Genomic DNA, 13,234 nt, shown 5'->3' on the forward strand with positions numbered 1-13,234 from the left:
ATATTAATTATTCTTTAAGATAAAGATCTTATTTTTGTCAGAGTAATCCATAAAATAATAAATATTAAATCAAAGAAAACTACATTACAGGACAGACTTATATCACCTCTTATAGACAGGAGAGCCTTGTATTGATCCTTGAGCCAGAAGGCTGAAAATATACAGTTTCATAATTGGGGAATGGCGTGTGTGGTGTGTCAGTGAGGGGGCGGGGGTCTTGCTGAGTGAACATATAATGACACTTGTGCTCTCGTGGTCATCTCGGGGAGGGGGGAAGGGATTAGTGGAGGGTGGTAACGTCAGTCAACTCCTTCTACGGGTGTTGGAGGCAGCTCAGCAGGTTCACCAAAAGATGTACCATTGCCGTCGTGGAGGAGTAGTCGTACGCATGATGATGAGGGTGGTGACAGTGGTGATCATGTTGGTCGTCACCTTACTGCTGGTGTCGTGGTTCGACCCTTTGTCTTCTTCGTCACCATCAGACGCCGCCTTCCATCTCCACCACGAGGATCTCCAGGAGGCGTTAAAGACAAGCCAGAAGAAGGTGAGTTACCTAACCTAACCTAACTTAACCTAACCTAGCTTAACCTAACCTAACTTAACTTAACCGTACCTAACGTTAACCCTGGTAGTTAGTCTATGGCCCTGGTAGTGTGTCTGTAATAATAATAATAATAATAATTAACGGTTTATTGAAAAGTTCTGCAGCCCGAAGGCTGAAAATATACATTGGACATAAATGACTTATTACATACATTGGTGGTTTAACAAAAGCCTTCATTAGAGAAAGGTAAACGAACATACAGATTAATGTAGGTGTTGAACAGCAAACACGTAGTGTAGTAACTCCCTCCCAGATGGTGTTAGGAGGAACTCACGTGGTGTAGTAGTTCCCTCGCAGATGGTGTTATGAGGGACCTCACGTGGTGTAGTAATTACCTCACAGATGGTGTTATGAGGGACCTGGCGTGGTGTAGTAATTACCTCACAGATGGTGTTATGAGGGGCCTGACGTGGTGTAGTAATTACCTCACAGATGGTGTTATGAGGGACCTCACGTGGTGTAGTAGTTCCCTCACAGATGGTGTTATGAGGGACCTCACGTGGTGTAGTAGTTCCCTCACAGATGGTGTTATGAGGGGCATCACGTGGTGTAGTAATTCCCTCACATATGGTGTTATGAGGGTCATGTGGTGTAGTAATTACCTCACAGATGGTGTTATGAGGGACCTCACGTGGTGTAGTAACTCCCTCACAGATGGTGTTATGAGGGGCATCACGTGGTGTAGTAATTCCTCACAGATGAGGTGAGTGAGGTGTGGTCCCAGGCCTTCCTATCGTAGACGGATTAACACATCGCTGGTTGTTGTTGGGTCTCACGGGCCGTTATCACTGGGTACCTGGGACCTCACTGTGTGAAGGTTAACTTGGGTACGACTGTTACTGTTGAGTTGTTCTCACTGACTTAAGCACTGTTCACCACTGTTCACCTCTGTTTAACACTGGTTCCGTTCCTTTCCTAAATGAAATTGTAACTTCTGGCGAGAACTTGTTGATATTCCGGTGAGGAGGAGGGTTGAGGGGAGGGGGTTGGTATGGGACAACTTAACAGTTGACCTGGCTGTTCCGAGAGGAGCGCCAGGTACGTCTTAACCCTTCGGTGGTCAAAAATGTAGTAGTGTGTCTGTGGCCCTGATAGTGTGTCTGTGGCCCTGGTAGTGTGTCTGTGGCCCTGATAGTGTGTCTGTGGCCCTGGTGGTGTGTCTGTGGCCCTGATAGTGTGTCTGTGGCCCTGGTGGTGTGTCTGTGGCCCTGATAGTGTGTCTGTGGCCCTGGTGGTGTGTCTGTGGCCTGGTAGTGTGTCTGTGGCCCTGGTGGTGTGTCTGTGGCCCTGGTAGTGTATCTGTGACCCTAGTAGTCTCTCTCTCTCCCTCTCTCTCTCTCTCTCTCTCTCTTATTATAATGTATAAAAGACAAATTAAAATTACTACACATATATTTTTAGTTAATAGTAGTTAGGTAAAATCTTCCTCTTACTCATAACTCTTCCCTCCCCCCCACCCCTCCTTCCTTCCTTCCTTCCTTCCCTTCCCCCTCCTCTCCTTCCCCTTCCTCACCCTCTCCTCCTTCCCTTCCCCCCTCCATTTTCCCTCTTCCTCCCTCCCACCACAGTGCAGAATTATTCGTTGAGTTAGTGATGTTAATCATTTGCTGAGTCATCTCTCTAACACCGTTCTGAGAAGGTGTGAGTTCTCAGTTACCACAATTATAACCACAATTACCAGCACTATCACAACCACCATCAACTAACCAACCAACCACCCAAAACCAACCAGCACTACCACAACTATCACCTCTACCACCACCACCACCAACCAACTAATTAAAACACCTTACCTTTCAACAGGTACGCAGAGGGAAAAAGATCGATAACAACAACCAGCATCCCGACAACCACAACAACCACCCCCTTGACAACCACAATAAGGACCCCCTACTGCTGCCTACTCAAGGGTATACCGTCCCTAACTGTCCCTGCGTCAGGTAGGTACTGGGAAGAGACGTTGTATAGTATGTGTGTATGGATTAATTAGTTAAATATACCTCAGAACACAGGTAAGGTCAGGGCAGGTGAAGCGAGGTCAAGTCAGGTCAAGTACTATGGATGTCGAAATTCATCACACACACACACACACACACACACACACACACACACACACACACACACACACACACACACACACACACACACACATACACACACACACACACACACACACACACACACACACACACACACACACACACACACACACACACACCTGTATAACAAGAACACCTTTAATTCTCCATTGTTAGATGAAACAAAAAAATCTGACAGGTGTTTTAGCTGAGTCTGTTGTTGTTCGGGTGCTATTGTGTGCATCGTTAGCGAGGCGATGGAAATAATTAGGTAAAAAAAAGGGAAAAAAACTAATTTGATAGTGTTCCCCTCACATGTCAGCCCAGTAAATTTTACCTGTCTGCTGTAATTGTATAAACAGGCTTTTGTTTCATTATCATTCATTCATCCATCCATCCATCCATCCATCCACCCACCCATCTATCCATCCATCCATCCATCCACCCATCCATCCATCCATCCATCCATCCATCCATCCATCCATCCATCCATCCATCCATCCACCCACCCACCTACCTACCCACCTACCCTCCTACCCACCCACCTACCCTACCCATCCACCCACCATCTATTCACAGGTTCGGGCTAGACAAGAATGCTTTAAACTCAGCGAGAGAGGCAGCTGCTACCACACCCTGGCTCTACCCTTCCTGGTTCATAAAAAACTATACCTTCAAGGGCGAGTCGACCTGCTCTGATTACTCTACCCAACGAGGAGGAGGGCAGAGAGTAGTATCCTTTTCCTACTACAGCGTCGACCCCGTGACCGATTATGGTAGGTGGAGAGAGAGTCAATTATACGAACCCACAAACCTAACTTAACCATAACCAAATACCTAATCTAACTTAACCTAACCAAACTACCACAATCCAACATAAACTAACCAAAATAACACTTCAACCTAACCTAACCTAACCTAACCTCTGCAGACTCAGAACACTCCAAGAAGTACTTCAGGCCGCTGTATGGTCGAGCTCTGGCCATCGCAACCCTGTACCCTGGGTGGCTCATGAGAATCTACCACAACGTCTCCTCCCAAGACCACAACGCCACCAAGTACCTCTGTAGCATCTACTGTGCCCACTCTCACGTTGATCTGTGTCCGGTTACGGAGCTGCCGGACCTTGGTGAGTGTGTGTGAGTGCGTGTGTGTGGGGGGGGAGGGGTTGTCAATACTGAGAGTATTAAACGATGGTCTTCTCCCTCACAGTGTTCAGGCGCGCTACACTATTACTGCTGTAGTCAATAGAGTTAGTTTTATTATTCACCAGTGCGGCCTCAACCACTACAAAAATCACACTGAAACTACCAACGATTATAATGTTCTTAGCTCTTTCACTGTAATCTGAATACTTCGTGTAAATATTGAGGTATAAGTCTGAAATTCACAATTGATTGGTTTCATTAGTTTTCTTGAGGGGAATTGTTTTTGTTTTTTTTAATTATAACTTTCCTGGCTCTATTTTATCCTCTTCGCCACTGAGAGCCAGTACATGTCCACAGTGCCAACAGTGGCTAATAGAGACGTGACCGACCTCCCAAGCTACTAACAGGCAGGGGCGCATCCAGGAATATCTCAAGATGTTGTGGGTGAGGGAACAAAGCGAGCACAGCCAGTCCTCTCAGCTGGGGTTTGGGACTCTGTAAGCCCACGATAATTTATTTTTTAATCTTACCAATATCATGGGTATTTTCAGGCCATTTTTAAGCCATGTGCACTTATTATCAGGAGATATTCTGAGGTGAATAGTAATTAGTTTTTACTATACAAAAACGCCCGAGTACAATACTGCATTAACGAAAAAGTATTGGAATTTTCTAATGAAAAGGTGGGGTCCGGACCCCCAGAACTCCCCCTGGATCCTCCCCTAACAGGCCGATCAGTGGCGAAGAGAATAACATAGAATAAAGTATACTAAAGTAAAATAATTGCTATATCTTACAACTATAATAAAAATAAAGGAGTCGTCCCATATATAATTTTCATTTTCTTTTATTGCAACAGAAAACGGGCGTAAGTAAACCCTTCATGAATGAGTTTAAACGAAGGACTTAAATAATTTTGAATGAGATTAAATGCGAGAATTAAATGACGTTGAATGAATTTAAAGGGGTTACCGTAGTATTAAGAAGGCCAACCAAGAATCACTTTAAATAAATGGCGGTAAATTTTAATTTCTGACAACATGGGAATCTTAAGAATTCTATATCTGTAATCAATAGTTTAGACTATTCTAAGACACTTATTCTGTGACGTTTCCCTCGCAAATGAGGTTCGCAAATGACCCCTCCCCACTAACCTCTAACCACCCGCCATATATAAGTAGTTTGCGAGGACAACGTCATAGAAGAAAAGTGTCTTTAGAATTGTCTGAACTATTGATTGGAAAGATAAAATTCTTGAGATTGGGTTATTATTATTATTATTATTATTATTATTATTATTATTATTATTATTATTATTATTATTATTATTATTATTATTATTATTATTATTATTGTTGTTGTTGTTGTTGTTATTAACTAAGTATAGAATATTATTAACCTTAGCTATATAAATTTTAATAACAAAAAGTTCACATGATGGAACTTCAGGCAATTTTGGCCAAGTGAATTTTACGTAACAGTTTATTAGCAAAATATTGATAAGAAAAAATGGATTTACAGGATTATTATGAACCCGAGTTTATTGGTTTGGGTCAGTGAGATTAGGATATGTTTGGTTAGGTAGGTAGACTAGGTTTAGTTAGGTTAGGATGGATTATGATAAGTTAGGTTAGGTTAGATTAGGATAAGTTAATATCTGGTTAGGCTGTGCTAGGTTCCTTCTCCTATTTCACAATTGATGCGTTACTCTTCCAGTATATCCATTTTAATCAAAGAAAAACACTTATCATCCGCATGCACATTGTATTAGCTAGACAACATACTTAATTGATGTATACGCCTTAGATTTGTAAAATAACACTACCAAATGAAGGTAAAATGTTATCCTATTTGCAATGACCAGTTTTACACACACACACACACACACACACACACACACACACACACACACACACACACACACACACTGATCTGCTCATTAGGATTTGGCACCCTCTTATCCCTGCACAGGAGATGAAATTAACAGTTATATCAACAATACAGTATAATTTTCACCACTAATCAGCTTACTACTACCACCCACAGGTAACTTGATACAGCACCACTAATCAGCTTACTACTACCACCCACAGGTAACTTGATACAGCAGGTGGTGGTGGGACGACTGTGGAGGTTTGCTGAGGGTGACCCAACCGTTGAAGCCTTTATGAGTAGAGACACTGACAGGTATGTGGAGAGACAGGAGACAGCACGACTGTGGAGGTTTGCTGTAATGGGTGACCCAACCGTTGAAGCCTTTATGAGTAGAGACACTGACAGGTATGTGGAGAGACAGGTAAACAGACAGACAGACAGACAGACAGATAGACAGACAGTTAAGTTATATTGCTAGTCTTTTATATATTTTTTTTACATTGGAAACAGTGAGACGTTGCCATATTCATAGTTCCCATGACTGACGTTATTATGCTCAAAGTTTCCATATTCAATGTTATCATACTTAAAGTTGCCATATTCAACGTTGTCATACATAAAATTACCACAACCAAATTTGCCATAAACAAAATTGCCATACCCAAAGTTGCCATATCCCACCCACCAGTTGGATCCTGGAGCGGGAGACCGTGGTGGTACAGGAATGGCTGAAGTCTGGCAAAGCTTTCCACGTCATACGAGACCATCCAAGCCACAAGGCCATTATCTTAGCTGGTTGGTGCTGGTAATAGTAGTAGTAGTAGTAGTAGTAGTAGTAGTAGTAGTATTTGACAGGATGTTGGTAGTTATTGTAGTAGCAATTGTAATAGTAGTAATAGTAGTATTTGACAGGATGTTGGTAGTTGTAGTAGAATCAAGTATAGTAGTAGTAGTAGTAGCAGTAGTAGTAGTATAGTAGTAGTAGTAGTAGTAGTAGTAGTAGTTAATCACAGCATTACTATTAATAATATTATTACTAAATTCTCCTTATCCTCACCACCACCACCAACACAATCGCCACCACCACCACAATCACTACCATCACCACTACCACTACCACCACCACCACCACCACCACCACCACCACCACCACCACTACCACTACCACCATCACCACACCACCACCACTACCACCACCACCACCACCACTACCACTACCACCACCACCACATTCACTACCACTACTACCACCACCACCACCACCACCACCATCACCACCACCACCACGTCTCTACCACCACCAGGATTATGGGGCGGCTTCAATATATGGCCCAACACACTGAGGAGAGTTAGAGGAGACATTTTTCATCACCCCGCAAACTATTCACTGAAATACGACCAATATATGCTGGCTACTAGAGTCTGGCCCGTTATTAAGGTAAAGAGTGTGTTCAGTAAGGTAAGAGTGTGTTCGGTAAGGTAAAGAGTGTGTTCGGTAAGGTAAGAGTGTGTTCAGTAAGGTAAAGAGTGTGTTCAGTAAGGTAAGAGTGTGTTCGGTAAGGTAAAGAGTGTGTTCAGTAAGGTAAGAGTGTGTTCAGTAAGGTAAAGAGTGTGTTCAGTAAGGTAAGAGTGTGTTCGGTAAGGTAAAGAGTGTGTTCGGTAAGGTAAGAGTGTGTTCGGTAAGGTAAAGAGTGTGTTCAGTAAGGTAAGAGTGTGTTCGGTAAGGTAAAGAGTGTGTTCAGTAAGGTACTTAGGTTATTGCTAAGATAACTAATCCAATGTCATTAAGATATTAGGTGACTTAAGTAACTCGGTTATCATAATGTAACTTACGATCTTTAAAGTAAATAATTAATTCATATGTAATTATTTCTATGGTAAACATCTCGCCATAATGAAGACAATTGGCCAATCATATAATCGATTACATATATTTAGAGCCTGTTGGTGAGAGAGGCGGCACGTGATTGGTGCTAGTGAATTGTGACTGATTTTAGTGAAGTAAATTTTATTAAGTTGTATAGTAGTTGTATAGTTACCAGCACTTAGTTATGATTGCATGACTGTTTTTAGTACCAGTTGAAAGCCTCACTGAGTTCTATATAGCAATGATACCCCACAGAACGACGTCTTGCAACATGACAGCTACAATTGTCTCCGGGAGGGACACACGGGAGCTAGGCCTTTCCCCGTGAAGCGTGAGGACTTCCAGTACTGTGGATGGGGACCCTTCAAGTATATTGAGCGTCGTCGACTTTCTCTAACTAAATGTCCACCCGAATGTCGTCCCCAGAACCACAGTGACTGGAATTACTGCTGACAATATACATCAACCTTAAGTCCTCTTTTCATCAATAAATAAATAATAATAATAATAATAATAATAATAATAATAATAATAATAATAATAATAATAATAATAATAAAGATGTCTCATTGGCCACTCATAATAAAGGTGAAATTTGATTGGACAAAAATCTCACCAGAACACAATTCTATCAAAATAAAATAAATAAAATGGGAAATATCCTAGTGTAGTTTAGTGTTATATAAGTATGTGTAGTGGTATATTAATCTGTGTATAGTGTTAAGGAGTTAAGTGTATGCTATTAACAAAATAACTAGGCTAGCAAAAGATACCAATGTCATATAACCATACTAGTAAATTATTACATAAAATACATTTATACAGCTATACAATGAATTACTATACAGATTAGCCATTACGCACTGTTCATTGTATATTTTCAGACTTCGGCTGCCATGTTATCTTGATAAACCGTTAATTATTATTATTGTTAGTAGTAGCAGTAGTAATAGTTTAATACATTTTACTCCTGTCTTGTATTGTACGTACTTAAATGTTCTAGTTCAGTAACACTTTTATGTAATGGTGATCTAGTTTATAAACCATTATTGTGTTTGTTTTTCATTACGTCTTTTCCAAATTTTCAAAGTATCGTAAGTTAAATTTTCCTCTTAAGAATGGAGATGTGAGAAGGAACGTTGCTGGTTTATTTACATTACAACACAGAAGATTCAAAATGGCTTTCAAGTTGTATTGAGAATTTATCAAGAGGGCCTTTATCCCCTCTTGGGGTCAGATTCGTTTGTGTGTGTAAATACATATATATATTTTTTTTTACGGGGATTAGCCCACCCGGACACAGGTCACTGACCCACATCGGGGCCTGGGGGGCGAAAATGTAATAATAATAATAATAATAATAATCATAATAATAATAATAATAATAATAATAATAATGATAATAATAAATAATCGTCATAATTAATAAAATTTATGATAAAACAAACAAAAATAAAATAATGATGATAATAATACAGTAACTGTAATAATAATAATAATAATAATAATAAAGAACTATAAATACAAAAAAAATAAAAAGTGAGAAACCATATATGTATGTTGTGTTGTCAATGGTAAGAGAAACAATTGAGACCCTGCAGTTGTGTAAATGAGGCAGAAAGTCAGATCACCAACCTGGGACTTGGTCACATATGGCAGCAGGGTCTACCATTAGACAACACATTATGCTGCCAATATCTTCCCAGGCAGTAGTACCTCCCTGTTTGGTAGCTGCCTACTACCTACGTCTAGAGGGCAGTTTTTCGACTTCATTATAATGTCTCATCCTCATGTAATTTAGAAATAGTTTGCTTGTGTTATGTATCAAGCGAAACAGGAAATCAAACGGAGACAATTTTGACCAATGTGAACTGAATTCCAATACTGTATATCATTAAGTTAAAAAATATATTTTATGTGTAATTGTAGTGTTTTAAAATGTAATAACTTATTCCTATTTAGTGTTAAAATATGAGGAAGTAACATATAATTGACATTCTTCCACATATCAATGCTTTATGTTGGCCTTGGTCAAGTTTTTCTCAAGGCGGAAGTGCATATTACTACGTTGCAATGACATGCACACCAACAGGTATATCAACAAACTATTTACTCCATATTTGGCAAGCACACATTATATCACACCATTAGTTATGTTACTGATGATGTGAAGTTAGGTTTATATTCAGTACAGGGCATTAAACAAAGAATAATGACCTAAAAACGTTGATTTGTTTACTGAATCACCTGACTAGTTCCATGGTTACTGTGGCGAGACTTGGCACCAGCGCAGGGGGTAGATGTGGCAATAGCGACATTGTTGTGGGACTCGTGGGCTGGACCCTTTAACCGAGCAGACGCAGTGTGGCTTCAGACGCCGTAGAGGGAGGTTGTGTCTGTAGCTGCTGGCGTTTCTATTGTGGGTATATGACCACTTGCTGCGTTGGATATTGTGCGAACTATTTACAGAACAACAACAGACTTTTGAGTACTTGTGTGAGACCTCTTTATAAAGTCTGTGCAGGCTGACTTAATATATTCACACATCTTAAAGAGACGGTTGTGGGAATTCAGACTGAGTGTGGTGGTTTGGCCTGGGTGTGAGGCCAGGCTAGACTGAGGTGCATCGGTTGTATGAAGATGACGGGAACAGTAAGGAGAGTAACGGCGGTGCTGCTGTTGTCCGTGGTGTGGCAGGTGAGATGTTGTTACCTGCTGTGGTGTGGCAGGTGAGATGTTGTTACCTGCTGTGGTGTGGCAGGTGAGATGTTGTTACCTGCTGTGGTGTGGCAGGTGAGATGTTGTTACCTGCTGTGGTGTGGCAGGTGAGATGTTGTTACCTGCTGTAAGGCCTCCCAAACTTCTGGCTGTATGGTGGTATACAGTACTTCTTATAACTTACTGTGTAATGTCATAAGTCCTTTCATTGTTAACTCTTTTATTCAGTGATATTCTTTTTCTTTCAATTTACTATTTCATTTATCACCTATGCCATCATCAACCACCTTGAAACACCTGTTAATCATCCTATTTATAATGTAAATAATGAGGTATGTTAACAGTGTAATATGTAAGCAGTACTGTTGACTTATGTAAGTATCACGTCTTATGTAACGTGTACCAAGACTTCTCACACTGGCCAAGCTGTCATCACTGCTGTACCATGGGAAGCTTGTGTTGGTTCATTATTCCTGTAATGAAGTATTGTTTTGTAAATTTTTATATTAGTAATTATTTTTAGTGAATAATGGTTAAAAATAGCGACTTTACTCATTATTCAGTACATGTAGAGCAGGAAAGATAATTACTTAATAAATGATTAGTTACTGTGGCCTCTGTGTCTTTAGTGATTAAAAAAAAAAACACTGAACTTTATTTAATGTTACAGTCCATAATTTTATATTCATTGTGAGTTTATCTGTGTGAGCATATTAACTTAAAACTGTAAGAATCCATCACTGAACTATATATATTTTTTATTATAAGCATAGATGAACAAGTGTTATTTCCTCAAGTTTGGCAATACAGTAAGTGATTAATGCCTGCTATAGACTACAATAATTAACATTCTTAACTAAATTCAAAGTCATTTTTTATATGTTCCTTCGGTATGTTTACATTGGGTGTATTAAAACAGACATACAGTACTTGGTATCAGTGTAAATTCTAGAGAAAAAATTAAAAGCCAACCAACATTTTATTTTTATTTTATTTTTATTTTTTTTTGCAAATATTGTACCAAAATGTGTTGATTCTTGAGATTTAGAAAACAAAATGGAGAAAAAAGTATTGATTGAAATGTATCTTTAAATTATATTATGTTATTAGGTGTATACATTGTGAATCATCTGCATTTTAAACACCCCCATCTTATTTCAGCTGAAGATTAGGTTAGGGTGGTTAATCTACAGGTGAAATAAGCAGGGATGGTTAACCTTTAGGTGAAATAAGCAGGGATGGTTAATCTTCAGGTGAAATAAGCAGGGATGGTTAATCTTCAGGTGAAATAAGCAGAGGTGGTTAATCTTCAGGTGATCCATCAATATGCCCTATGAGTTACTACAGTACAGTATATAATATTATGCACACTTGTTGCTTTATGACTTACACCACCTTTCATCAAGTCATAATTATGTTTATATCAAGATCTTAAGACTTTTACTTAGCTATAGGGATAATTTTCTAACATATCTTCTCTTACCTCTAGTGTATGCTGGCTTGCCATCGAGGTGTTAGCCAGGACAACATGCTCATAATTAGTATGCTTCCTATCAACGGAGTCTTTATCTAACCATTGATTGCATTATGACTTAAATTGTGTAACAGTATTAACAGAATCTCTCGAGTCTTTGCGTAACTACTGATTGCGGTCAAGATTTAAAATGTGTAACGATATTGACAGAATCTCTAAGAGTCTTTGTCTAACCTGTCCTGATTACGGTTGTTTGTTGTTTTGACCGTAGAGATGAAGGTCCTCCTCATTGTTGGGTTTGCGTTTCTTTACTGCATAACAACATCCAGTCATTTAGTGCTGGATGTTCCATAACAACATCCAGTCATTTAGTGCTGGATGTACCGTAACAACATCCAGTCATTTAGTGCTGGATGTACCATAACAACATCCAGTCATTTAGTGCTGGATGTACCATAACAACATCCAGTCATTTAGTGCTGGATGTACCATAACAACATCCAGTCATTTAGTGCTGGATGTACCATAACAACATCCAGTCATTTAGTGCTGGATGTACCGTAACAACATCCAGTCATTTAGTGCTGGATGTACCGTAACAACATCCAGTCATTTAGTGCTGGATGTACCATAACAACATCCAGTCATTTAGTGTTGGATGTACCGTAACAACATCCAGTCATTTAGTGCTGGATGTACCATAACAACATCAAGTCATTTAGTGCTGGATGTACCGTAACAACATCCAGTCATTTAGTGCTGGATGTACCATAACAACATCCAGTCATTTAGTGCTGGATGTACCATAACAACATCCAATCTGTTCTTGATATATTGTTTGGATTTTCTGAAGTACAGTATATACGGCTTATAAACAATTTGTGCTTTTTTGTAGGGATTGATTCCTTCTTTTGAGTAAGTGTGAATAGTGTATTGTAATGTGGGATTTTGACACAGTGCATTGTGCCATAATGAGTTGTGGGATTATTTGGGAGGTACAAGTCACCATTACAGGAGTGTAATTTATATAGAGTGGAGGAAATTTTCAGTTAGAGGCATCCATTAACAGGTCCTGTATACTTTACCTAGTTCGTATATCTATTTCACTCTGCCATGTGCCGTTTTTAAATGACTTCCTTCATTCAGCTCACAGTGCATCATACAGAACAAATGTTGACATCAGTTTGAAATCAGGCTGATTGAGAAAGTACAATACTACTGTATGCTGTATAGCTGTCAGTAACTTTTATTGCCTTTTGTTCTTCTGTTACTGGACATTGTTACCTAAGCTGTGGCTTGGAATATTTGTATGAAAATATTTTTTTTTCTTTATGATATGAAGAGAATTTCATAAAATCTTGACAACTATTGATTCTGTGATGCCTTGGTCCATTGTTGCCTGCACTGGACGGTCAATGGAACACAGTAGCACCTCCTGCATTTTATGTGTACTATTTACACATAAAAATA

At 39.5% G+C, this 13,234-nt stretch overlaps 2 protein-coding genes across 3 annotated transcripts in view; both read left to right on the forward strand.

The window, feature by feature from the left end:
* Positions 1-235: 235 nt before the first annotated feature.
* On the forward strand, positions 236-8,628 carry LOC121870734. Its single transcript, XM_042372677.1, has 8 exons — positions 236-544; positions 2,408-2,544; positions 3,262-3,458; positions 3,614-3,811; positions 5,924-6,017; positions 6,394-6,500; positions 7,010-7,143; positions 7,828-8,628. The coding sequence occupies exons 1-8, from the start codon at positions 236-238 to the stop codon at positions 8,023-8,025; spliced, it is 1,374 nt and encodes a 457-aa protein (XP_042228611.1). The 3' UTR covers positions 8,026-8,628.
* A 1,295-nt stretch (positions 8,629-9,923) lies between these two features.
* Positions 9,924-13,234, forward strand: part of LOC121870719 (NPC intracellular cholesterol transporter 1-like) — a 64,626-nt gene continuing 61,315 nt past the window's right edge. For both annotated transcript variants that reach the window (XR_006089760.1, XM_042372661.1), the window contains exon 1: positions 9,924-10,269. Coding sequence is in view for 1 of the 2 variants with exons in the window: in XM_042372661.1 (XP_042228595.1) it covers positions 10,207-10,269 (63 nt within the window). In the remaining variant the exon portion in view is untranslated. The remainder of the gene's footprint in view (positions 10,270-13,234) is intronic.

The sequence above is a fragment of the Homarus americanus genome, unplaced genomic scaffold, assembly GCF_018991925.1.
Source record: "Homarus americanus isolate GMGI-L3 unplaced genomic scaffold, GMGI_Hamer_2.0 scaffold5635, whole genome shotgun sequence".
NCBI lineage: Eukaryota > Metazoa > Arthropoda > Malacostraca > Decapoda > Nephropidae > Homarus > Homarus americanus.